Below are 25465 nucleotides of genomic sequence, written 5' to 3' on the forward strand. Positions count from 1 at the left end.
CCAAGCCCGGATAAATAGAGAGGGTTGCGTCAGGAAGGGCATCCGGCGTAAAAAATTGCCAAAATAACCATGCGAATCATCCACAACACTTTAGACATACCGGATCGGTCGAGGCCCGGGTTAACAACGACCGCCACCGATGCTGTTAACCTACAGGGTGTCGGTGGAAATTTGACTACTGTTGGTCGAAGAAAGAGGGGAGGCAGAAGGGTCCGTGGCCAGAGAGAGAAGGGAAAAGGCAGGAACATAGGTTTGAGAATAGGGACTCTTAACGTTGGCACAATGACAGGGAAAGGCAGAGAGCTGGCAGACATGATGGAGAGAAGGAAGGTAGATGTACTGTGTGTGCAGGAGACGAGGTGGAAGGGCAGCAAGGCACGTAGTATTGGAGGAGGATACAAACTGTTCTATCATGGTGTCGATAGGAAGAGAAACGGGGTAGGTGTGATTCTGAAGGGGGAGTTTGTAAACAGCGTGCTAGAGGTGAAAAGAGTCTCAGACAGGTTGATGAGCCTAAAGTTAGAAATTGAAGGGGTGTTGGTGAATGTAGTCAGTGGGTATGCGCCACAGGTTGGCTGTGAGTTAGAAGTGAAGGAGAGATTCTGGAGTGAGTTGGATGAGGTCATAGAGAGTATCCCCAGAGGAGAGAGAGTTGTTATTGGAGCAGACTTTAATGGGCATGTTGGTGAGGGCAATAGAGGTGATGAGGAGGTGATGGGCAGGTTTGGTGTGAAGGAAAGGAATCTGGAGGGACAGATGGTGGTGGACTTTGCGAAGAGGATGGAAATGGCTGTAGTCAACACTTACTTCCAGAAGAGAGAGGAACATAGAGTGACATACAGAAGTGGAGGTAGGAGTACTCAGGTGGACTACATCCTATGTAGACGAGGCCATTTGAGAGAGGTTAGTGACTGCAAAGTGGTGGTAGGAGAGAGTGTAGCCAGACAGCACCGCATGGTGGTGTGTAAGATGACTCTGGAGGTCAGGAAGAAGAAGAGAGGGAAAACAGAAAAGAAGACCAAGTGGTGGAAGCTACAGAATGAAGAAACTTGTGAGGAATTTAGGCAGAAGTTGAGACAGGTCCTGGGTAGTCAGGATGAGCTCCCAGATGACTGGGAAACTACAGCAGAAATTATCAGGGAAACAGGTAGGAAGGTGCTAGGTGTGTCATCTGGAAAGAGGAAAGACGGTAAAGAGACTTGGTGGTGGAATGAGGAAGTACAGGAATGCGTCCAGAGGAAGAGGTTGGCTAAAAGGAAGTGGGATGTAGAAAGGACTGAGGAAGGTAGACAGGAGTACAAGGAAGCGCAGCGTAGAGTGAAGAGAGAGGTGGCAAAGGCCAAACAGAAAGCCTACGATGAGCTATATGACAGGTTAGACACAAAGGAAGGAGAAAAGGACTTGTACAGGCTAGCCAGACAGAGAGACAGAGATGGGAAGGACGTGCAACAGATAAGGGTGATAAAGGACAGAGATGGAAAGGTGCTAACAACCCAAGAGAGTGTACAGAAAAGATGGAAGGAGTATTTTGAGGAGCTGATGAACGTGGAAAATGACAGGGAAAGAAGGGAGGAAGAAGTGGTTGTTGTGGAGCAGGAAGTAGCAGAGATTGGAAAGGATGAGGTTAGGAAGGCTCTGAAAAGGATGAAGAGCGGAAAGGCCGTTGGTCCTGATGACGTACCTGTGGAGGTATGGAAGTGCTTAGGAGAGACAGCAGTGGAATTTCTAACAAGGTTGTTCAATAGGATTTTAGAGAGTGAGAAGATGCCTGAGGAATGGAGGAGAAGCGTTCTGGTTCCGATCTTTAAGAACAAGGGTGACACGCAGAACTGCAGCAACTATAGAGGAATAAAGTTGATGAGCCACACAATGAAGCTGTGGGAAAGAGTAGTGGAAGCCAGGCTTAGGAAGAAGGTGGAGATTTGTGAGCAGCAGTATGGTTTCATGCCCCGTAAGAGCACCACTGATGCCATTTTTGCTTTGAGAATGTTGATGGAAAAGTACAGAGAAGGTCAGAAGGAGCTGCATTGTGTGTTCGTAGATTTAGAGAAGGCGTATGACAGGGTGCCGAGGGAGGAGCTGTGGTACTGTATGAGGTCGTCTGGAGTGGCAGAGAAGTATGTCAGAGTAGTTCAGGACATGTATGAGAGAAGTATGACGGTGGTGAGATGTGCTGTAGGTCAGACAGAGGAGTTCAAGGTGGAGGTGGGACTACACCAAGGATCAGCTTTGAGTCCTTTTTTGTTTGCTATGCTGATGGACAGGCTGACAGATGAGGTAAGACAGGAATCTCCCTGGACAATGATGTTTGCGGATGACATTGTAATTTGCAGTGAGAGTAGAGAGCAGGTGGAGGAACAGCTAGAGAGGTGGAGGTTTGCTCTGGAAAGAAGAGGCATGAAGGTCAGTCGTAGTAAGACAGAATACATGTGTCTGAACGAGAGGGATCAAGGTAGAAGCGTTAGGTTACAGGGGGCTGAGGTGAAGAAGGTGCAGGAGTTTAAGTACTTGGGGTCAACAGCTCAGTGTGATGGGGAGTGTGGAAAAGAGGTGAAGAGGCGAGTGCAGGCAGGTTGGAGCGGTTGGAGGAAAGTGTCAGGAGTGTTGTGTGACAGAAGAGTGTCAGCAAGACTCAAAGGAAAGGTGTACAAGACAGTGGTGAGACCAGCTCTGCTCTATGGGTTAGAGACGGTAGCAGTGAGACAGAGACAAGAGGCTGAGATGGAGGTAGCAGAGATGAAGATGTTGAGGTTCTCCTTGGGAGTGACCAGGTTAGACAGGATAAGGAACGAGTACATCAGAGGGACGGCTCATGTTGCCTGTGTTAGCGACAAAGTCAGAGAAGCCAGACTGAGATGGTTTGGACATGTTCAGAGGAGGGATAGTGGATATATTGGTAGAAGGATGTTGGAGATGGAGCTGCCTGGCAGGAGGGCAAGAGGACGGCCAAAGAGGAGATATATGGATGTCTTAACAGAGGACATGAAGTTGGCTAATGTTAGGGTAGAAGATGTTCATGATAGAGTGAGGTGGAAAAGGATGATTCGCTGTGGCGACCCCTGATGGGAAAAGCCGAAAGAGAAAGAAGACAACAAGTGTTACTGTGTTACTGTAAACTTTCCCTCTGAGTGTTTTAAGTCCCTCCATGGAATGGTGGGACTTAAAGATCTGCAGACTGATGGTTTTAAAAGATGATGCTGTGAAACATTTATGTCATTATGCACCTAAAGGAGGGAACTTCCCTCTGCAATAAAATCTATGTCAGCTTCTAAGGTATCTGCGGTTTTAATCATGTCTACAGGTGAATCCTCTGCAGGTGGTTCTCACCAGCATCAAGTCAAGTGGAACTGTCTGATCTCCTCCCCTGGTCTCCTTGCTCTCTGTCTAATTAATCACAACCTTAAAAGACCCAGTCACAGCTGCTCGTCTGCCTTTCCGTTTCTGGATCATGGTTAATCACCTGCAGTAAGTGGTCGGGAAGAACTCAGGTCTGTGATGATTGGCTGTGTCAGACAGAGGGCAGGGCCTCCGATGATGCATCATCCACACGTACCAGCACAGCAGGACAGATCCTCTCATATTCTCCCTCCCCCTCTCCCCACCTCTCACACCGCTCTCCACAGATACGCCAAAGCAGCAACTGCAGCAGAGCGCAGGGCCAGCAGGATTTTCCTCCACGTTCTCCAGCAGCCGAGAAACCAGAGCTCTCACTGTCCACGGCAGAGAGAAACACAGACAGGTCGTCTATGGAGTATTCTCTGAGGAGCATCTGACCTGCAAACTGTCGAGGTGAGTGTCAGTTCATCCCACTCATGACAGGGTCCATGCCTCTGCAGATTCAGCAGCACTGCAGATACTCCTGCCGGGCTCGGCTCATCCCTCTCCCCTCCCATCCCCCCTCTCTCGTCTTCCCCATCTCTTCTCTCTGTTTTGAATAATCTAATACTGATCAGACTTTATTCTTTTGTGAAAACATTGCCGCTGCTGTGTGTCTTTGCACAACCTGCCCACATCTGTCCTCTGATTTGGATTTTTCTCGCTGCATGAGTGATCTCTAATCAAGCCCATGTTTTCCAACCGTCCTCCCCCTGTAGGTTTTCCTCCAGCTGTCAGAAGCGGTTGTGTGCTTTCCTAATCGTTGCCATCCCTCCTTTCGGAATTACCTCAGCCGCTCCCTGCCCTACGCCCCTCATCCTCGTTTAAGGATAAGATGCTTGGCTGTGCGCCCCTGTGCTAAGGAGGCGTCAGCGGGCAGCAGCATGGGCGCTGGGCTCAACAGAATCCCCACCACCCCCTCCACCAGTCTAACACCACCAGATTGCCCCACCGACACGGGCACTCCACCCAGCCCTGCTGATGGGCGAAGACACTGACGCTGCACCGACGCTCAACCACCACGGCTTCCTCCCCGACCACAACTATGTGACTGATGGTAAGAAGAAGGAAGCTGAGCCCTGGAAGAGTGTGTCTGACTGAGGGGCTCTAGAAGCATTTGTGTGTGACAGAGAGTGAATGCCAAACAGCGGGTCAAAACAAGACTAATCTTCCTCTTAATCTCCTGTAAGCTGTGTGATGAAGTATTTGGGCAGAAACTGTGGACAGAAATGAAATAATTTTAAGCATACGTTTTACTTTCTCTGTCCAGTTTCCCTCAATGTTGCTGTCTTGAACTTATGTTTATGTTTTTCAGTTTTTTTTAAATTAGTTTTGTAGCCATTATCTAGATTTCTGTCCACAGGCTTACTATGAGGAACCAGTGCTCAAAACTGTGTCCAGGTGTGATTCGGGTTGGCTGTCTTGAAAAAAAAAAGTAATGTAGACAGAAAATAGGAAGCTGCACTGCAATTTTTAAGATTTATTGAACTGCATGCTATGCTTCAGATCCACAGAGAGTTGCTCATCTCTCCCTCATGTTGCATTTGTCAGACTGAATCAGCTCTCCTTAGAGGTATAGGGGGAAAAAAGCACATGGATCCTGCAAACAAGATTTTTTTTTTCAAGAAGACTTACACTCAGCAGCTATTTTGAATATCAATGCTAGTCTACTCTGGCTTTCCTTCCCCACCTTCCTGCATTGTCCCTGTTTTACAGAGATCCTTGTTCGCTGTGCTTCTCATACCACATCATCATTTTGAGGTCATGGATGTTACAGCTTAATTAATGATTCTCATTTCAGCGCAGACTACAAGTAAAGCTTTCTGTGTCTCAGGTGTCTGATAATTTAGCTCAGACTGAGGGACATGGTGCATTTACAGCAGATTTGTCTGCTTTTCTTGATGGTTTTGTAAATGTTTGAGTGTATCAGTGAACGTTTTCTACTTTTATTCTTTTATTTTCATTTAAAAGATTCTTTTGGTTTGAATTTTTCTTTTGAAACATGAATGTAGACATCCACCACCCATCTACTATTGCCATAGAAACAGTCAATGGTGATAAACATGATGCTCTTCATGCTTGGCCAGTATGACTGACAGCTTGTCTCCGCCCCCCAATAATGGCAGTATTAATTATTCTGCACATCTCAGGCAGGCAGACATTATTCAGGGTGAATTGCTGATAAGTTCAAGTCAGGATGGACATGTCATTCAGGATAATGGTCGGAGAGTGGTGTGAAAAAAAGGTGGAACACCAGGGAAGTTAGATTGGGGCATTCTCTGAAACGAATTCTTCTAAAGACAATTAAAGGTCTTTTTTTTTAAATCACAGTGGAAACATTTCTTTACTTGCTTCCTTCCTGTCATCCAGCTTGCCTCACGCTGGATTACATATGTTCACTTCATCCCTCTTCTTCTTTTCCATCCCCCACAGCCCCCTTTCAACAGCAGCATTGCCTATAGTGCTCAAGTGGTGCTTCTGCCAAACAATTGTCCAAAAATGCTCCAATAGCTGCTTGAAAACAAGCGTGCGTGTATGTGAAAGACATAGAGTATGATGGAGCTAGAAGAAATGGTGGAACTTTCAGTTTACTTTATTTGAGTTTTTATTTACCCTTGTGTTTCATCCACCACCCCCTAAGCAAGAAACTGGTGTACATTTCTTATTTACGTGTGTGTGTGTGTGTGTGTGTGTGTTTGCTGGTTTAGTGTGTGGGGATGCATGATAATGGCTCTATAGGTTCTTTCTTGAAGGCTCCCCTTCCCTCAAGGTCCTGCTTGACCTCCCTTTACTTTAATGTCCTCTTTTCTCCGTCCACTTCTTCCTTTAACCTCTTTGGTATTTTTTTCACACTCCAAAAACTGAATCTTAAGAAAGAAAAAAGAACCTTGTTTGAATAATTTAAAAAAAGTCCTATTTTCTATCTTGCAAGAAAATAATCTTATCAAGACATTTTTTTCTAGCAATGTGTTACCCCTTTGGCAGATACTTTTTTGCTTATATAAAGAAAAACTGGGTCAGAATTTTTGACTTGTTCCTAAGAGGCCTGATTTTCCTCTTTTCTAAATTCCCCATTTCTAGATTGAGTGAATCCAGTTTAAATCTTTAAATCAGTTTAAATCTTTAAATCACAGTGTATGAGACTCTTGAATTAGAGAAAAAAAAAACATTGTTTTGTTAACCTGTTGTTTAAGTCACAGACACACACACAAAAAATCTAGTTTGGGCACATTTTGAAAGGAATCTTTTCTAAAAAATAGACTAAATCGGAAAATTAGAAATATGTGTAAAGACAATATTCAAACACCATGCAAGTTAAAGACTTGATTGGGCTGGACTGCATCTCTGTTGTTAAAAATTAACGTAATTAAAAAAATACAACGGTTATGTCTGAACTACAGGTACATCACATGGGAAAAGCTAAATTTCACACCCATCCAACTCTCACTTGTTTTGTGGACATTGCAGAAGATTCCTATTATTCAGTCCCTCCATAACCGAAGGGAGAGTTTGGTGGCATTGCCAGCATTAATTAGATTAAATGTTTGGTTGTTGTCTTTTGTCCCAGATTCTTCTACTTCCCTTAAAGGGCAGAACATCCAGGTTCAAGCAATGATTGATTTTCTTTGGTAAATTTGGCTAAATTTGCATTTTGGAGACAATTTGTACTCATTGAACTCATTGAACTCAAAACGTGGAATTGTTTTTTGTGTGTCTGAAGCTTTAGTAAATGTCTGTTAGAAAAAAACTACAAATGGAGGTGTTCACCCTTCTTTGTGTGTTCACTCTCAAGAGAATTCTGTGATCAGAAAAGATATTAAGAAAGATCTTTGAAAATCTTTCTCTCCATCAATAGAAGCCAAAGGTTCCTGTTTATGGCCTCAACCCTTTTTACAGAAATGCTTCACTGTGAAAAAAACTCACGGAACACAGAATATGTCAATATTTTTTTTATTTTAAACAATTTCCAATCTCTTCTTCATATTTAGGTGAAAAAAGCTAAGGGGGTACACCTCCTCAAAATGTGGAACTTTTCTATCTAATATTACCACAAACAGCATTTATATCAACCATACCTGACCCTTCCATTGACCTTCTGTCTTCATCCCCTCATATCTTCCTAACCTTTCTGCCAAACCCCACTTGTGACTCTTTTCATGTAACTCAGAACCTATGTATTCATGAATACATTACCAGCAGACTTTCTTTTGTGAGTACTCATGACCGAATGTGGTGATGTAGTAACTCAGTCCCTACCCTTAACCTTGCCCGGTCCTCCTTCCCTCCTTGTCCTCTGCCTCCTGTCGCCCTCCTCCCTCCTTCCCCTCCCGTCCATCGTTGCTCCTCTTGCAGGGCTGCTCCTGGCTATAGCCTGAAGAGCTCCGCCCATCCCGTCCATCCCTCTCCACCCTGGAGTCCTCCCCAAAGATGTTGAGCCCCATCCAGGTCCTGTGCTCTGACATCACTACCCTTTCTCTGGAGCCTGAGCCGTTTGCCTCTTACACAGAAGGTGTGTGCCATATCCTCTTCTATCCTGAAGGTCAAATCTGTGTCAAATATTCAGGCCACATGACCCCAGAGTGAGTGAGAGTTCATGTGTGCAGAACTGGAAGTGTGAGCGTGTCTGGGTTTGGAGGAAAAGTGTGTCACTAGTTAAGTGTGTCAGGTGACGTCTACCGTCCGTCTCAGTGTTATAAATATCTTAAACATCTCCTTGTCTTAGTCGGCCTTACTCATTCTTTTGCTGTGTCTATTTTTGCATCTTTATTTTTGTCTCAGACTGCCTGCTTCTGTAAGGAATATGTATGTGTGTGATTAATCTCTTGGAATAGTATGACTGGACACAACAGATACCAACAACAACAAAAATCTGATCCTGGCCGGCTTTCGCAAACGCAGAGCAGCAAACAGAAGTGAAGGGGGACGATCAAAAAGATTATTAAACTATTGTATTGTTTCATAAAGGTGTTAACACCCAATTTTCAATACTTTTTTTAAATATTTTTTCTTGTTATAGTCTCATACATCTGGTGCAAAACTGGTTTTAACAAATACTAAATCACATTTTTGATGCTCTAAGAACCCAACCACTTCATAGACGTTCTGGCAGATCTAACAGGATTACAGGTGCCCCACCTACGGAAGCTGGCTTGGCTTTTGATTCTAATAGTTTATGTCTATAACCATTAGGCTCATGCAAGCTCTGAGCTATTGACGTACGTTTGAAAAAAAAAAGGCAGTTTCCCTGCTGTGCCAGGCTTAAATCACTCCTCTTTACACATGTGTACCTCTAATGCAAACACACGTGGCAGCTTTTTTTCCAGATAACTCCAAAACTGCAGGACAGGGATCAATTTAATGTCTCCCTCCGGCAGTCTCTACTTGGTTTCCCTCCCTCCGTCCCCTTTATTTCTCCACAGCATAATTGAGTACACGTTCTTGTGCACACACACAGAAAATGTGGGATGCTTGATCTACAGCATGCACTCACAGTTGCTGACACACATACACGGGCATCTCCTGCTGAGTGGTGGCTTGTCCTCGCTTTTATGGAGTGTGTGTTCTTGGCTCGTATTTAATGGTCTGTGTTTACCCAGAGCTAAAATTTCTATAATTGGAAAGTCTGCTCCCCTCTGTCCCTATAGAAATCTCCGTGAAAAGGATTTCCCACTCTCCACCTATCTGTTTTCTTCTCCAGTATCCCAAGGAATTTCATTATAATCAAATATAGAATTCAAGCTTTGATGATTTTTTGCAATTTATAAAATGTAGGAATTTGTTTTGTTTTAAATTTGAATAAAAATGAACATTTTTGTGTCCCAAAGCACTAAGCAACAAGCAAAAATCAATTGTTACTTTACAGCTGCTAGTGTCCTCCAATTGTGCTCACAAACAAGTGACTTAGTCTTACAAATGCTTTGATAAACTGTTTGGATCCCTTCTTTAAAGTTACTTTTCAAATTAAAATATTACACTTATAAATTTAATTTCAGACACTGCTTAAAAATATTTGTAAGATGTTATTGAACTTTTAAGAATTGAAGCCGTAATCATACGGTCCTGACCCACCTTCACTGGCTGAGTGGCTGCTACACATCCCTCACTCTCCCCTTCTGCCCATGCCATTCTGCTCCTGGTTGCTTGTGACAAATTGATGGGAAAAAAAGCATTGTAACTATTTTTCCTGGTTTCTTGGAGATAACAAACAAGTTTGTTAAATATGATTTTTAAGAAGAATTGGCCTATTAGCCATAGGTCTTGTGACCATCCCATAATAAAATAAAACTTCCTTTGGATATCACTGACATGTTTTGGTTTCATTAGTGGATTTGAAACGTTTTTTTTGAGCCCCATACGAGATTTTGGCCCCATTCATTTTTTGATGGTTTTGCCCATTGTGATGTCACAATTTTTTAAGGTGATAGTTGTTCATTGTGCCCAAAATTAATTAATGTGGGCAAATTTTGGTGAGTTAAAAGTGTCAGGGGGGACATTTTTTGCTCAAAAGCACAGAAGAATTGCACAAACACTATGGTCCTTATAGACCAGGACTGCTGCGGGGGACAAAATAATTTACTGTAAAATCACGCTACCTGTTTACCCTTCACTTTCTGTCATTGTTGCTTATAGCTACAAAATACAGTTTCAATTCAAATTAATGTAAATTGCTGTCAGATTTTTTCAAATCAAACCAGGGTCACCTCTTAGAGTTTTACCTGATCATTCATTCTTAATAATGGCCGTTTCTGCTAAACTAAACTACTGCCACCACCTGTTCAGTTGTAGAGATCAATGCGCTGACTGAGTTCAACCATTTCTGTTTGGGCTTCGTCTCACCTGAGTCACTTGAATGTGTTGAAAGGGCTCCATTCATGATGTGTGCTGCATGTTGCTGATGTGAACTCTGTGTGGGCTCACAGTGTGTTCCCTGAGCTTCATAGTGTGACAATGAGTCAGGTGAGCCTGCACCGCTTATAGAAGCCAGAGCTCTCTATGCTGTAGTAGACAAACAAATACAGTAGCACATGACAGTGATCTGACACAATATAAAGAGTACAATGGCTGCAGTGAGCTGGACAGCCATGACTCAGAATGAAGTGCTTGTCTTGGCAATGACTGCTTGCTCTGCTCCTTTTTAGTTTTGTCGCATTTTTCTAAGGATGAAACAAGACAGGGGAGTTTTGTGTGCAAGAGGCAAATGGACAAAAAAAAATGACTGAAGGAGACTGAGAACCAGCAGATGACGGTCCATATTTCACTCAGCTGCATAAGCTGTTCCTGTGGTTTTGCAGTATACACTAACTTGCACACAGCCTCCAGAACTCACATTTTCTGTTCCTGGTGTCTGTGGAGATGCCTCTAAATTTGTTCGCATGCATGGTATTTGTGAGTACCATGTGTGCTCTTACTGATGATCCAGAGGACTTAATTACTAGAAAGACAAACGCTGCATGTTCTTGTGTTAATTAAGCCACATTGGTTTATGAAGAAAACTGCAGCAGCATCATTATTTTTGCTACGCTGCTGCTTCCTGAGGGGTTTGGAGTGTTAAACCCCACTTCCTCTTTCCTTCGATTGCCATATACGGCGAAACGCTGTGAGTACAGCAGTCACTGGTTGGCTCTGTACGTTGCCATGACAACCCTCACTCACCAGAGGGCCCTCCCTCCACCGCCACCTCTTCTCAAAACACCTCTTTTCCTCCACCTTTCTGTACCATCCTTCCCATTCTTCCACCACCACCAGCATCACCAACCTCATGTACACCTGCATACAGCCAGGCAGCAAAGCCTTGTGGGGGAGGGAGGACGAAAAAAGTAAAATGAGGATAAAAAGAGAAACGCTGGGGGATAAGAAGTCAACATTCAGCACAGTAAATGATTTAATATGAGTGATACATGACAAAAAGTGCAATGAGAAGTATGGCAAATGAAAGCGAAAAAGCTGTCTGTTTGAGGCTGTGAGAAACTGAGTGTGGTTATGTCGGTGAAAAGGTTCAAGAGCCTCCCCTGCCTCCGCTCAGCATTAAATCTGCCTCTCTGAAGGCCACCACACAATCCTTTAGGCAAGCCTGGAGCCCAGCCTCTGTGAATTCACCACCCAGTATCTATTTTTGTTACAGTCAGAGTGCAGTGAGGACATTCTGGTTCCGACCAGACTATGGAAACTAACCTTTAATATTTATAAGGCTAAGGTTTAAACTGTTGAAATGAAGAAGATAATTTATAATTATACATTTCTGTGGTTTTAAAAGCTGTATGATTTAATTTCTTTTTTTTCCAGCAACATTGGTGGTTTTGTAATGTCAGAAAAAAAAACTAAAGAGCTCAACTAAGCAGATCTAATAGATGGGGATCTAGAATGGCACAAACCAGTAGAAACTTGAGGAATACCTAAAAAAAATAACTAAATATTGATGCTTTTATGTTTGACTTTCCACATTTTTGCCAACAAAATTTATTGGAAATAGAAAAACTATTGTGTGACTGTTTGCTGCTTCAAAAGCAAAACAAAAGTTGTTTCAAATGGATCTTGAAAATACGAAAATCAACATATTTTGAGCAATTTGTCAATCCAGGAAACCAAGAGAGTAAACATCTAAAAATAAAATGCTGAAATCAGGAGAAAAACACTTTTCTTTAACCTTAATTTTATTTAAAGATATTTGGAGATATTTAAAATCCATAATCACAAATAAGTGCATTGGAGAACGTTTGAACAGCTTGAACGCAGCAGATAAAAAGTTCAGAAACCACAATCTGTTGCAAGGCACACTTAAATATGCGCAATGAACAATGTTTTGTGTAAATAAAGACAAATAAATTTGTGATTTGACAATAATGCACAAAAGGATAACACTTGTGAGATTTAACCTTAGTTTGACAACTGTTGTTTTCTAAAACATGAACTTCTGTGACACTTGAGCTTCCTTTAAAGTCCCACTCCAATCATCTTTTGATCTATTGTAAAAGCATACTAAGTGTTTTTTTTTTTATTATGATTATTTTGTTTTAGCTAAAATAAAAGGCCTGTGTCTCTTTCTAGGACATAGTTTCTGCAGAGCGGCGGGAGCTCATTAGAAATTCGCCCCTGAATTGTTGGTGGGACTGTTGGCACGGAGCAAGCCTGCCCCTATTGCCCGTTATCTGTCTGTTTACAATGTTTTAAATGGTGAGCAGTATTGGAGCTATCAAGCCGTACAGCTTTGAGTCAGATTCCTGCCCGGACGAGGAAAACAACAACGTACATGGATCAAGCTCTTTTTCCAACAGCATTTTTTCGGCTGCTCCTGATTCACACCATTTTCATCAGAGTGGTTCTTTAACAGTTTATATCGCAGACTTAAAATTGAACTGTTACTTGTTTTTCTCAAAAATTACTACATTGTAAAAAAAACCATCTAACTTAGTGGTTATTCTAGTCCCACCCAACCTCAAGACTTTGGTATCAAAGCTCTGTCTCACACGGGCATTTATAGCAGTACTTGACCAATAATACCTTTTTGCCTCTGGAAAAAAGGTATTAATGCTCCTGCAGAAAGGGAAGGGAAGGTGAGGATAGGAGGACAGAAGGACAGAGTTTAGATTGGCCTAAGACGTACATGACCTTTGTGAGCTGCCTCTATGGGGAACAGTCAGTTTGACATTGTTTTGTGCAGAATAAGGAAGTCAACAAAACTGCTGTGTTTTTAATAATTCAATTGAATTGACATTTCAAACTCAAGCATATATGTTTTTATTTGCTTTTTTAAATTGTGGAGAGTCTGTTAAGCAGATGAGCAGTGACACAGTCAGTTACATAAGTGTTTGAGATATTCCATCCAGTTTTTTTCATCTTTTGCGTCCATGTCTGCTTTCTCCAGCTGATATCATCTCCACTGTTGAGTTCAACCACACAGGAGAGCTCCTGGCCACAGGGGACAAAGGGGGCCGCGTAGTCATCTTCCAGAGGGAGCCTGAGGTGAGCACACAGCACTGATAGAAGATTAAGAAGAGCAGATAAGATGAGAGGAGTGATGAATGCGCCGTGTCCCCCAGGATCCTCTGCTGTGTCCGCTGTGCCAAACCTGGCTGTTTTTTTAGATCCAGAATTTTTACCACACTCCAAGATGAGCGATTGTTTAATTTTTCTTTTCTTATTTGTGTGTAACAGAGTAAGACTGAACCTTTTTCCCAAGGAGAGTATAACGTGTACAGCACCTTCCAGAGCCATGAGCCAGAGTTTGACTACCTTAAGAGTTTGGAGATTGAGGAAAAGATCAATAAGATCCGCTGGCTGCCTCAGCAGAACGCCGCACATTTCCTCCTCTCAACAAACGGTGAGTCAGAGACCCGCCCTGGCCCCACACCATCTAAATGACCATTTAAAAAAAGTCACTGAATTGTCTTAAATGCTAAAATGAAGAGCCTTGTCTTAACTCCAGTCACAAAAAACAAAAAGAATGTTGTACTGTGGTGGACCACCAGCCACAATATCAGTTTGCATGTGAGGGTTCTGATTATTTGAGGCAGATCATTGTTCATGCAAGAACCAGGGAGTCTCAAATCAGAGGTTCTTTAGTATCTGAGCTTGTTTGGAAAGCAGAAAGGTCCCAATAACATGGTTTGCATTACAGGATGTCATGGCTGTATGGAAAATCTATAGATTTGCCCTGAGAGCATCCTCATTGATTTCCATGAGTGCTGTATTATTTATGATTGTAAACGGCATGAAAAATGTAGAAGCTGCTTCCACGGATGAACATTTGACACAGCTTCAATACAGTCTCTTATTTTTCCTGTATAATTCAGAAGGTCTGAGCTCAGAGGTTGAATTCTGTTGGAGAAGCTGATCTAATTTGTCTTGTTTGTTTTGCTCTGTGTTTGGTTTCATGTGGAAATGGAAATGCAGAGCTCTTGAAATCCCTCTCAAATCAGGAGAAGCAAAAACACATTTGCTGCATTAACAATTTTTGGCTTGTCTGATTGACAAGTTTGAAATGTTTCTGTTGTTTTCTTTGATTTTTTTCCCCCAGCTTAAAGACCTGCAATTTGGTTAACGGTGACAAATAAATAAAGCAAAACTAATCTTCAAGGAAGAATTAGACTTGAATTTATCATCAAACAAAGCTTTCACTCCAAGACTTTGCTGAATTGGTCGGTGTTTTTCTCAGTCTTTTTTGAGTGCTGAAAGACAGCAGAAGCGTAAGAAATACCAACGTGGAGCTGCATCTCACCAGAGAAAGAACCTGAGAGGCTGAGAGGAATTGCTCTGGTGTGAGTCCAGGCTGTCTTGTGATTTCATTTTGTGTCTGTTTTCCAGACAAAACCATCAAGTTGTGGAAGGTGAGTGAACGAGACAAACGGCCGGAGGGATACAACCTGAAGGATGAGGAAGGCCGCATCAAAGACATCTCCACAGTCACCTCCTTACAGGTTTTCCACCTTCTTTCCTACCCCCCCGCCCCCTCCCTCCTTCCTTCCATCGTTCCTTTCAAAGTTGGCCAATGAATCTGGGTCAGTGAATACAGCTGCGCTTGCATGTAGAAAAATGGGTCACTGGGACAAGGTACACATGAGTGTGAGTGAGTGCGTGGGGGATGGCGAAATCCTTTATTTCCAGCTGCGCAGACGAGTAACACAGCCTCGCTACTGGAAGTAATGTGCTTACAAGTCTGGATTTGTCACATAATGTATTTTGCATGACCAGTTCAATTCTTAGGTGTGTTTGTTTGATAAATTTAAACTTTAAAGAAAAAAATGTAAATAATGAGCAGGTGAAAAAACGTAAAAAATGTCATCAAAAAGCAGGAAATGTTGCACTATTGCTTATATGTTTTTGACATTTAGGAGAGTTAATTAAATAATAATTCAGACGTAGTAAAATGATTTTTAGTTGACGCTTCTGCTGTCATAAAATCAATATTCCACTTGTAAGCAGGCGGGAGAGATGTAACGGTGCTCCTCGGGTCTTTTCCAGGTTCCTGTATTGAAGCCCATGGATCTGATGGTGGAGGTGACCCCTCGACGAGTGTTTGCCAACGCTCACACTTATCACATCAACTCCATCTCCGTCAACTCTGACTATGAGACCTACATGTCAGCTGATGACCTCAGGATCAACCTCTGGAATCTGGACATCACGGACCGCAGCTTCAGTATCCTTTTTCGCTTTCTGTGAGCGTGCACATGAGGAAAAATGCAAAAATGTTTTACAAGGACACGCATAATTAATGCCTAAACCCACCAACTCCCCACTTTGTGTGAAGACAGGCACAAGGACAGAGTTGGGTGTAGGGGGAGGGTGGGGGATTTTCTTCAGGAGGGAAAATTTATCTTGATGAATAATTCAGAGGCTGTATAAATATTTCAGCTCTGAGTTCTTCTGCAGCTCAATAGGACGTATAGCAGACACGTCTTCGACCCAGGCAGGATTCATAATATTGCAATTTATTTGAAAGTGAAATGACTTTTCTTCCAACAACAGCCCTAAGATATATTTTTATTGGTTTGCTTCATCTTGATGTAAATTATTTATGGTCAGTCTGTTATGCTTCTATTTATTTGACTCTTTTATGAATTCATTATTTGTTTTATTTATGGCTTATGGGCCTGCAAGAACCATAGTTAGATTGGTCGAAATTGATTGATTTAAAAAAACTAAAACACAACATGTAAAGAAATGAATTAATAATAGTGCATTGTTGTTGCAGGATGTCTGTCACTGGTAATTTTAGTTTAAATTGTCCCAACGAATGTTATTTTTCTGAGCAATGACTTTTTCCATCAGACATTGTGGATATCAAACCAGCAAACATGGAGGACCTGACAGAGGTGATCACGGCGGCAGAGTTCCATCCTCACCACTGTAACCTGTTTGTCTATAGCAGCAGCAAAGGTACGCTGCGCCTGTGTGACATGAGGGAAGCAGCACTGTGCGACAAGCACTCCAAATGTGAGTAAAGCTCCCGACTAACTTTGTAGAAGGGTTGCTCCCATTTTATCCTTTAGTAACATCAATTTATGCAGACAATTTAGCTTTTAAACCAGGGAGGATTTTCACCATTTGTCAGTTTTGACTCTCTAAACTGAACTCCAGAACACTTTTGTATCAAACAATGAACTCTGGTAACCGTAGCGACTAAGTGACCTTTGGTGTGCAGAAAATATTCTTATTCCAGGTTCAAAATTAAACCTCTTTTTTCAAACAAAAAATCAAAACTAATTTATTCATTCTTAAATGAATGCTGTATTAGACAGACAAGACTACCGTAATCTTGTTTAATAATTTTTTTAGCCAAAGAAATTCTTTGGATCCACCTTTATATCTATATTTTTTTACTGGTAATAGGTAATGCCATATGTTTAATAAGAACGTGAACCTGTAAAATGTTAGAATTTAAACTGGTCATTTTTTAACTGAACACATAGTAAAAGATGCAATCAGACATGCTTTTTGGTAAACTCAGATGTTCCAGCAGCATTTCAGAAGTCCATGGGGAAACCGTGACTAGGCCAGAGAGAAACAACAACATCAAAAATGGACACAAACAGAAAACGATGCACATCCTTAAAGGCATGCATGCATACAAAATAAATACAAATATTTCGCAGAGAAGCGAAATAAGGAGCAGCGTTGAAGAACAAATACTGTCCAGCCTGTGTAGTAAATGAGTCAGAATGAGGTGTCACAGTGTAAGCTGTCCATGGCTCACTGAAGTGGTGCTCTTTGTACCGGTAATCTCATCTGGCTGCAGGGACCTGCTGTAGCTCTGCATCACTCTGTTTGGATAGATGATAGATATTAGTATTGAACTTTCAATAATTAATTTGGACCCGGACAACAGTTTGCCTTAATTTTATAAATGTAATCTGTTAAAGATTTCTTTTTGTTTGGGTTGTTTTTTCATTATTATCATTTCTTTTCCTTCAGGCAAATCCATTCATTGTGATTTTTTTTTGGTTATTTTCAGCATCAGCCTTGCATTTCTTTCCCTTCCACTCTTGAAATGTTGCTTATTTGATTTACAGCCTTGACCATGAGTCACTGGTGCACTGCTCCGGCACAAGATGTACTCAACGCATAGTCGCAGCTTTCCCTTTAGAATATAAACATCCGTCTTGAGAAGAATTGTAATCTTTGTGATGAAGATTTGATGGTTTTTCTGAACAGCAGCATTCAATAGCTGAGATGACCACCATCTTCACGAATATTGCCTTATTCTGCTCTCCCTTTTTTTTCCTGCAGTGTTTGAAGAGCCTGAGGACCCCAGCGCCCGCTCCTTCTTCTCTGAGATCATTTCTTCTGTATCAGATGTAAAATTCAGTCACAGTGGCCGTTACCTGCTCACCAGAGACTACTTGACTGCAAAAGTCTGGGATCTCAACATGGAGAGCAAACCCCTGGAGACATACCAGGTGAGTGACCGACCATGTTATCGTACTGTGTAGAAAAAGGTGCTCTTAAAATACACGTGTTCAGTGGGTGCAAACTCATTTTCAATACAGCGGTGGCCACTGGAAGTGCTTTCTTAAAAAGTATTTGATCCCTCAATGATTTTGTAGGTCTGCCCACCTAGAAATAAATTGACAGTCTCTCATCCTAATGGTAGATTCATTTAGACAGTGAGAAATAGAAAATCACACAAAAAAAAAGAAAAAAAATAGTTTTCAAAGAATTTATATATTTATTAGCATTTCATTGAGGGAAATAGTATTTGAATCCTATTGCCGTGGCCATAGGTTCTGTGGCCACTCAATAATAATTTCAAAGCTTCCTTTAGATATCCTCAACACGTGTGTTTTGGTTCGTAAGTGGATGTTGAATTTCTTTGGGGGATCCTTTAAAGATTTCAAACCCATTCTTTTATTTTTATTTCTTTCTTTCTTTCTTTTTTGACGTTTTCACCCACTGTGATGTCATCATTTTTGAGGGACCTCGTTCACTTTGCCCAAAATTGATTTTCAGAGTACTAGGTTTGTGCAAATTCTGGTGAGTTTTTGAGTATGAGGCCATGGGCAAAATATTTGCTCAAAAGAAGAATTGCAAAAAACAATCTGGTCCTTGCAGTCCAGGACTGCTGCAAGCCATAGGGATAATTTGTCATGTCTTTTTATCTTTGGTTGGCAGAAATGTATTTTACTGGTATCAGGTCCTCTCACACAATGCTCTATTCTCCAGCAACTCCATTGACACCAGTAGCTAAGCTGAAATCTTTTTCTTTGGTGTCTCTGATTGAGTTAGGAAGAGTGGTATCAAGATTAAAGCCAGCTAGGTCCTCCAGTGATGCTCTGGCGGCCTGTTTTTTCAGAAAGTTTTTTCAGTCTTAGGACCAGCAGTTTTAACCATTATTAACACTAGTCTTGCGTCCACTCAGGTTCCATTCAATTTTAAAAAGGTGGTAGTGAGACCACTGCTGAAAAATCAAGGGCTGGATGCTGCACTATTTTCAAACTATAGGCCCATATCCAACCTACCATTTTGTGCTAAAGAACTTGAGAACATTGCCTACAAACAGTTGATCACTTTCTTAAATGCACATGAGATCCTGGAACCTTTACAGTCAGGGATCTGACATACCGCAGAGACCGCACTTTTACATTTTTTAAATAACGTTCTGATGGCAACTGATGCAGGTGAACTGGTCGTTCTTTTATTATTGGATTTGTTGGCTGCTTTTGACACAGTTGATCACGAGATCCTGATTGGCCGGCTGGAACAATGGGCGGGGCTTTCCAGGGAAGCCCTACAGTGGATGCGGTCTTACCAAACTGACAGATCTTTCTGCGTTAGAATGGGTCCTCACTCATACAAGTGTGACCCCCTGAAGTGGGGTGTTCCTCAGGAGTCAGTTCTGGGCCCATTGTTATTTTCTATCTACTTGCTGCCACTGGGAATACTGTTTCGGTAGCAAAAGGTGAACTTTCACCTTTATGCCAACGGCTGCCAAATTCATGTCTCTATACGTAAGGGACCCGGCCGCACAATGACTGACTGCCTTCCTGAAATTAGGTTGTGGATGTCAGCTAACTTTCTTGACCTAAATGAAAGAAAAACTAAGGTAATTGTGTTTACCCCTAGTTGTAGAAAAGATCATGGTCTTGATCTCCTCTCTATTGCTCCTTTTGAGCAGTCTGTGGTCACGAACCTAGGTGTGACACTTGATGCAGCTCTGAAGCTCGACCTCCAAATAAACGCGGTGACCAGGTCCTGTTTTTTTCAGATGCAACGTCTGGCCAGGATTAAGTCTTTTATATCAAAAATGAACCTTGAAATTGTCATCCATGCCTTCTTGTCCAGACTAAATTATTGCAGCTCTTACCCAAGGCATTCGTGGCCAGACTGCCGCTGGTCCAAAATGCAGCAGGCAGTTTTATTCGTGGGGCAAAGAAGTTTGACCATATAACACCAATTCTGGGCTCTTTGAACTTGCTGCCAGTGCAATATTTGGTTTTTATTCAAATTCTTGTCCTTACTTTTAAGGCAGGTACAGGTACTGGCAGGTACAGCACCCTTTGTACTTACACTCCCCCTTAAAGTCCTTACATTCTACTGACCAGCTTGTGTTAATGGTTCCCAGAACAAAACATGCGTTTTGGGGGGACATTGCGTTTGCTGTGTTGGCTCCTACACTATGGAACCAGTTGCCATCAGCAATTAGAGAGGTCACGCTCTTGGAGAGTTTTAAAAAAGAATTGTTCCTCCATTTTAGCATTTTAGCATCAGCCTAGCCCTGGTTTTAACCTCTTGTAACCCTTGTGCTATCTTAGATGACCCCACCCTTACATTGACGTGTTCTCCCTACCATGACAAAGGTGGATAAAGGTGGAAAGATTTCATGTAATCCATGGACACCAGTGAGGTTCACAAATCATTGAAGAAAAAAGGTTCAGAGCACTGTCTAGTGGGTCTAGATGACCCAACTCCCAACGTTAAAGTGCCTAGGATAGCACAAGGGTTAAATTGGTTTTATGCTTTTCATATTTTTTTTTTTTACAATGTTTTAATTTTCTTTTATGCTTTTTATTTTTTTCTATTTATGTCTTTACAATGCTAAATTTGGTTTATGCTTTTAATTCTTGTTGTTGTGGTCTTCATGTGTACAGCACTTTGGGGCTCCTTGGCTGGGGGTGGAAGGTGCTTTATAAATAAATAAATAAAATATGATGATAATATTTTAAGAATCAAGCTGTTTCTCATAAAATATTCCTGTGTTAGTTTTGTTTTGTTCATACTGCAAAAAAGGGTTTTGTATATTTTACCAATCCTTTGCACAGACGTCTTTCTTTCGTGTGGTCAGCTTTTGTATCCTGATCTAAAATATGTCTGTACAGAATGCAGACAACAAATTCTACTGAATGTAGGACAAATATAAGAGGATCTTGACATAAAGCAAACAATGTGCACACACATCTAAGTCCTATGATGTACAGTGTGTCTTTGTGGCACATATAACGTTTGCAGTGCAAAAGGCCCTTATGAACGTTATAAATGTTTGTTTCTTTTCTCACAGCTTGTTTGTGTGGGGGAACATGTGTTTAAATGTTGTCCTGACGTGTGAGGCAGCCAGGAGTGGGAGGCCAAGATGCACTGGAGCTATAAATAGGCTGCTGAGGGATACATTGAATAGTGGCTGACACCTAGATCTGCAATGCAGCACAGGCAGGAAGGAAGGAGGAGAAAGAGGGATGAAATGGGGGTGTGGAAGGTATAGAGTGAGGCAAAGGTGATAAGAGGAGGAAGAAAAGAAAGAGAGAAGAGAATGATGAGACAATGGAGACTAATCTAGCAGAAAAAGGAAGTAAATCACATCATCATATCTACATTACTGTGCTGAAAATATTCACTGAAATTATGGATAAATTCAATTTACTGCAGGCAGTGACTCACAAATAATTGTGTTGTTGCTGCACATCCTGCTAACATTTCAAGTAGAAAATAGGCTAGTTTAGAGAATGCCCAAACATTCTGGATCTTCCAGTCCTAATAAGGAGTTTCTTAACAGAAAAAAAGGCTCATTTGATTTTTTTGGCTTTAATTTTTTTTGCCATCATAAAAAACAGTTGTAAAGTAGGTGAATCACAACAGATTGTGGCATAACTGAGTTAAAGTATAAATAGGGTTTCTATATGCATTGAGAGTTAAGGCTTTCTAAAAGCATTACATTTTCTCATTAATGATACGTTTCATTTTTAAAACTTTGTTTTTTCTCCACCTTCAAAGAAGGTGGAGAAGGTGGATAAAACCACAATGGAGATTATCTTTCCATGTTTTTGGTTTCAGATCCTTTTTGCACTAAAGATCATCTGCATTTAATGGTCAAGTGTTAATTGTAATGTTCATTTTCCTATTTGAATTTTTCATTTTTCATTCCATAACACACCAAATTCTATTTTCTGAAGGATTAATACGTTCATATCTTACATGAAATGTCTTATTTTTCTTTACGTAGATAAAAATATTGGAAATCAATAATCTAAAAACAAAAAGAGCTACATGGCATTAAGGTGAAAGAAACTAAGCGTTTAAACGTTTCTAGTACGTATGCACATTTAGAAATAGCCTAATTATAGTGGAACCTTAAATAGTAACTCATTCAAAAATCAGAATGGTTTTCTGTCTACACTTTGCTGCAATTTCTGTCAATTTTAGGAGCAGGAAGATTATGCAATGACTCAGAGAACATGAAGCACTTCCCTCTGAATCAGAGGTTATGTAGACTATCTAAAAACAGAAACATTGTACATTCAGTTCTGGGTTCTTTTTTGAACCTGCACAGAAACACCCAAGAGAGGAAAACAGTGGGGTGGAGACGACCTCAGCTTGACTGCATATTGATTGCAAGGCAGCTGTTGATTACTGTTTTTATGCAGAAAAGTCAGACATTGACTCAGGGAAGATGCCCAGGACGGTTTCAGACCTTTGCATCACCTCACTACAGCGCAGACACAGACAGGTCAGAAAAAACACAGACGGGTCAGAATAGCTTTATTTTTTTGGTGAGGGAGGACGAATGTGTGCTCTCTGGAGTGGTCTGTTATCACACTCTTGGAGGACCTGATCATAGATTAGATTATAGCAAGGAAGTAGTGCCATGAAGGAAAAGTGCAGCCCAAGCTTTTGACTGCTGTGTGCTGTTGTCATCTCAATAGTTTTGCATTTAGGGAATGGTTGGGTTTCATCTTTGATGGATTTGATCAAATCAAATTAAGTTCAGTTCTTTCTTCAAGGAAAAATTACCAAAAGGGGTCAACTCAGGGAAAACAGAGACAAAAATGTGTCACACTTGGTTTATTTCAAACAAGGAAAAAGACAATAAAACACATATATAGATATGTCCAATCTGTTTAGGTTTCATTAATAAAGTGAGTGGAAACTAAGGAAATAAAAAAACAGAACATCACCTTCTTGACATTATGATTGCTCCTAAAATACAAATTTACGTTTATACATACAAAACACATGACACATTGACTCCATTACATTTGATTGTCAGAAATTGTAAGAACTGTATTTTCAAAAAAGGAAGGGCCTAGTAGATTGCGTCAAGATGTTTTGATCAAGATCCCTGACATTTTATATTTGTGCTATGCTTTCCTTTGGCTGTTGTGCTAAACTGTACTGAGAGTGGAGCTACAGCACACAGAAGTGTGATTGTTTTTGTTTTCCCTGCAGGTTCACGATTACCTCCGCAGCAAACTGTGTTCCCTTTACGAGAACGACTGCATCTTTGACAAGTTCGAGTGTGCCTGGAACGGGGCAGACAGGTACCTGACGTGCCTCATCCATCCCTGTAATTTTTTGGGTTTAAAATTAAAAACATTCTTCATTTTGCACATCATTTCCATAGTTTAAATTTAATTAATGTAATACTTTTTTTCTTCCTTAGTATTTTATTCTTGACCAAAATATCAAATCTAGACTGATTTAAAACTTAAATGTGCACTTTGTGTCTTTTACTGATATTAACAAAAATGAGTTTTAATTAAAATCATAATGGAGTCAATCAAAAAAGACATCATTTCCAAATATTCTTCTAGTTGAAGGTACAAAAAATAATATTTACATTTATTTAATGGATCTGTATAACTATAATAACATTGTTGACTCGTCTGACCCCGCCTCTGTGCAGTGTGATTATGACCGGAGCATACAACAACTTCTTTCGCATGTTTGACCGCAACACCAAACGCGACGTGACCCTGGAGGCATCGAGGGAGAGCAGCAAGCCCAGAGCTGTCCTGAAGCCCCGGCGGGTCTGCGCAGCCGGAGGGAAGCGGCGGAAAGACGACATCAGCGTGGACAGCCTGGACTTCACCAAGAAGATCCTCCACACGGCCTGGCACCCGACTGAGAACATCATTGCTATTGCTGCCACCAACAACCTGTACATCTTTCAGGACAAACTCAACTCGGAGATGCATTAATGAGTGGACGTCCTTTGTGGGTGCAACTGAGTTTACACGCATACATAATAGAATGTGCATTATTATGAGTCTTACACACACACACTGTCACACACCCAGGAAGATGCCTAAGAAACAACACACACACACATGCTACTTCATCTCCTCCTCCACATCCCTGAACTGAAAGGATCTTTTCAAAATGAACTGGACTGAAAACAGTGGATTTCTCAGTTCTTAGGATTGTGTTGATGAAGTGTTGATTGCCCTCAGAAGGAGATACGCCCTCCCCAGACAAAAGACGTGTGCAGTCTGTTTTTATTTGACTTTTTTTTTTTAAGACCCATTCTCCATTCCTCTCCTGGACTCGAGTAAAGCCCGTTCTTATTCCTCATTTTTCTGAGTATTACAAACTCTCTGAGGTTTTTTTTTTAACCAGCAACACAGATGAGACTCGAGGCAGTAATGTAACGTGATATTTGTTTCATTCCAGATCAGTCCTCCTGTTTTTGTAACTACTTGTTAAATGATGTTGATGATGGTAACTATGACGATACGTGACAACCTGTGTGATGTTTAAGGATGTAACTTCCCCCTCATCCCAAAGCCATGAGCACTGCAGATTTAGGAGAGAAATGTGCTCAGTAAAGTGGAAGGTCCTGCAGAAGGAAAATGAATGCATACACATTCAACTGTCAGCGCCAAGAGTTTTTCAAAAAAAGGTCTAAACGTATCTGCTTCTGGTCCTGGCCCACGTTGTGTTCTGTCTCGACATTACACACTCAGTTCATTCAAAAAAGAAAAAAAAAAGCATACATGCTTTCACCAATCAAGCAAAACGACGCTGCATGTGAAGACTATTTATCAATTGACTGAGACTTGGCTGCCTTCTTTACCTTATAAAGCCAGCTGTACAAAGCTTTTGGAGCCCTGGGGCTCCGTGCAGCAGGAATGACCTTAGAGGACCAAACCCTCCTACTGTTTGTTGTGTCCTCAGGACACTGACGCATGTTTACCCCGTGTTCGGTTTATACTTGTCCGCTCTGAATGAAAACAGCTCCTGCTCACTGGAAGTGTGAGACGAGAAAAACGGGGAATGTTTTTGATCAATGTACTTTTAAAGATGACAAAAAGTAAATAAAAAAATCAAGGGGCCTCAAAGGTGTCTGCATATATCAGCTGTCTGACATGTATGTATTTATTTTTTTTGTATTGACCAACTGCAGACTTTATGGTCTAAACTGATGATTGCCTCCTGCCGGCTACAGCAGAGAGATGGTACTTCAGCCTCTTTCTCAGCGATTCCTTTGAGAAGCTTTTATGTTGAACAAAACAGCCTTTCAGTTGGAGTCTCCACTCTACAACTTTACTCACATATATTTTTCCTGATCCTGTGTTGACAATAATGTCAGAAGGACAGTTATAAATAATGTTAATATGCTTTTTTCTGAATAAAGGATTCAATGAATTTGCATCGAATGATGATACATTTGTGTTTTTTTTATTGTGTAAAGTTGTACCATATAATTCTCTGGTCATCTTCAGTCTGAGGCGCCACCTAGTGTCCGATCCTGCACATTATATGCTGAAAATCTGCATGACCAAACAAAACTGTTGACACGAGTAACTTCTCACTCTCGTACATTTTGGGCTGAACCACTTCAGAAGAAAAGAGCAGCAAGGTTGCTAGTTTGAATCTAGTTTCA

The 25465-nt window shown here is 41.3% G+C and overlaps 1 protein-coding gene across 2 annotated transcripts; it reads left to right on the top strand.

Annotated features, from left to right (window-relative positions):
• The first annotated feature begins 3580 nt into the window (after positions 1-3580).
• Positions 3581-25246, top strand: LOC101160490 (serine/threonine-protein phosphatase 2A 55 kDa regulatory subunit B gamma isoform). Of its 2 annotated transcripts, XM_020706550.2 has the most exons (11): positions 3582-3789; positions 4095-4432; positions 7729-7885; positions 13238-13335; positions 13528-13693; positions 14677-14789; positions 15334-15511; positions 16144-16308; positions 17602-17771; positions 23029-23120; positions 23486-25246. In XM_020706550.2, exons 3-11 carry the CDS (start codon positions 7804-7806, stop codon positions 23778-23780), a joined length of 1359 nt encoding a protein of 452 aa, XP_020562209.1. In that variant the 5' UTR covers positions 3582-3789; positions 4095-4432; positions 7729-7803; the 3' UTR covers positions 23781-25246. The 2 variants fall into 2 exon arrangements, with proteins under 2 accessions (XP_004073296.1, XP_020562209.1); XM_004073248.4 differs by lacking the exon at positions 7729-7885 and having other exon boundaries at positions 3581-3789.
• Positions 25247-25465: the final 219 nt, after the last annotated feature.

Source organism: Oryzias latipes, chromosome 10 (assembly GCF_002234675.1).
Source record: "Oryzias latipes chromosome 10, ASM223467v1".
NCBI lineage: Eukaryota > Metazoa > Chordata > Actinopteri > Beloniformes > Adrianichthyidae > Oryzias > Oryzias latipes.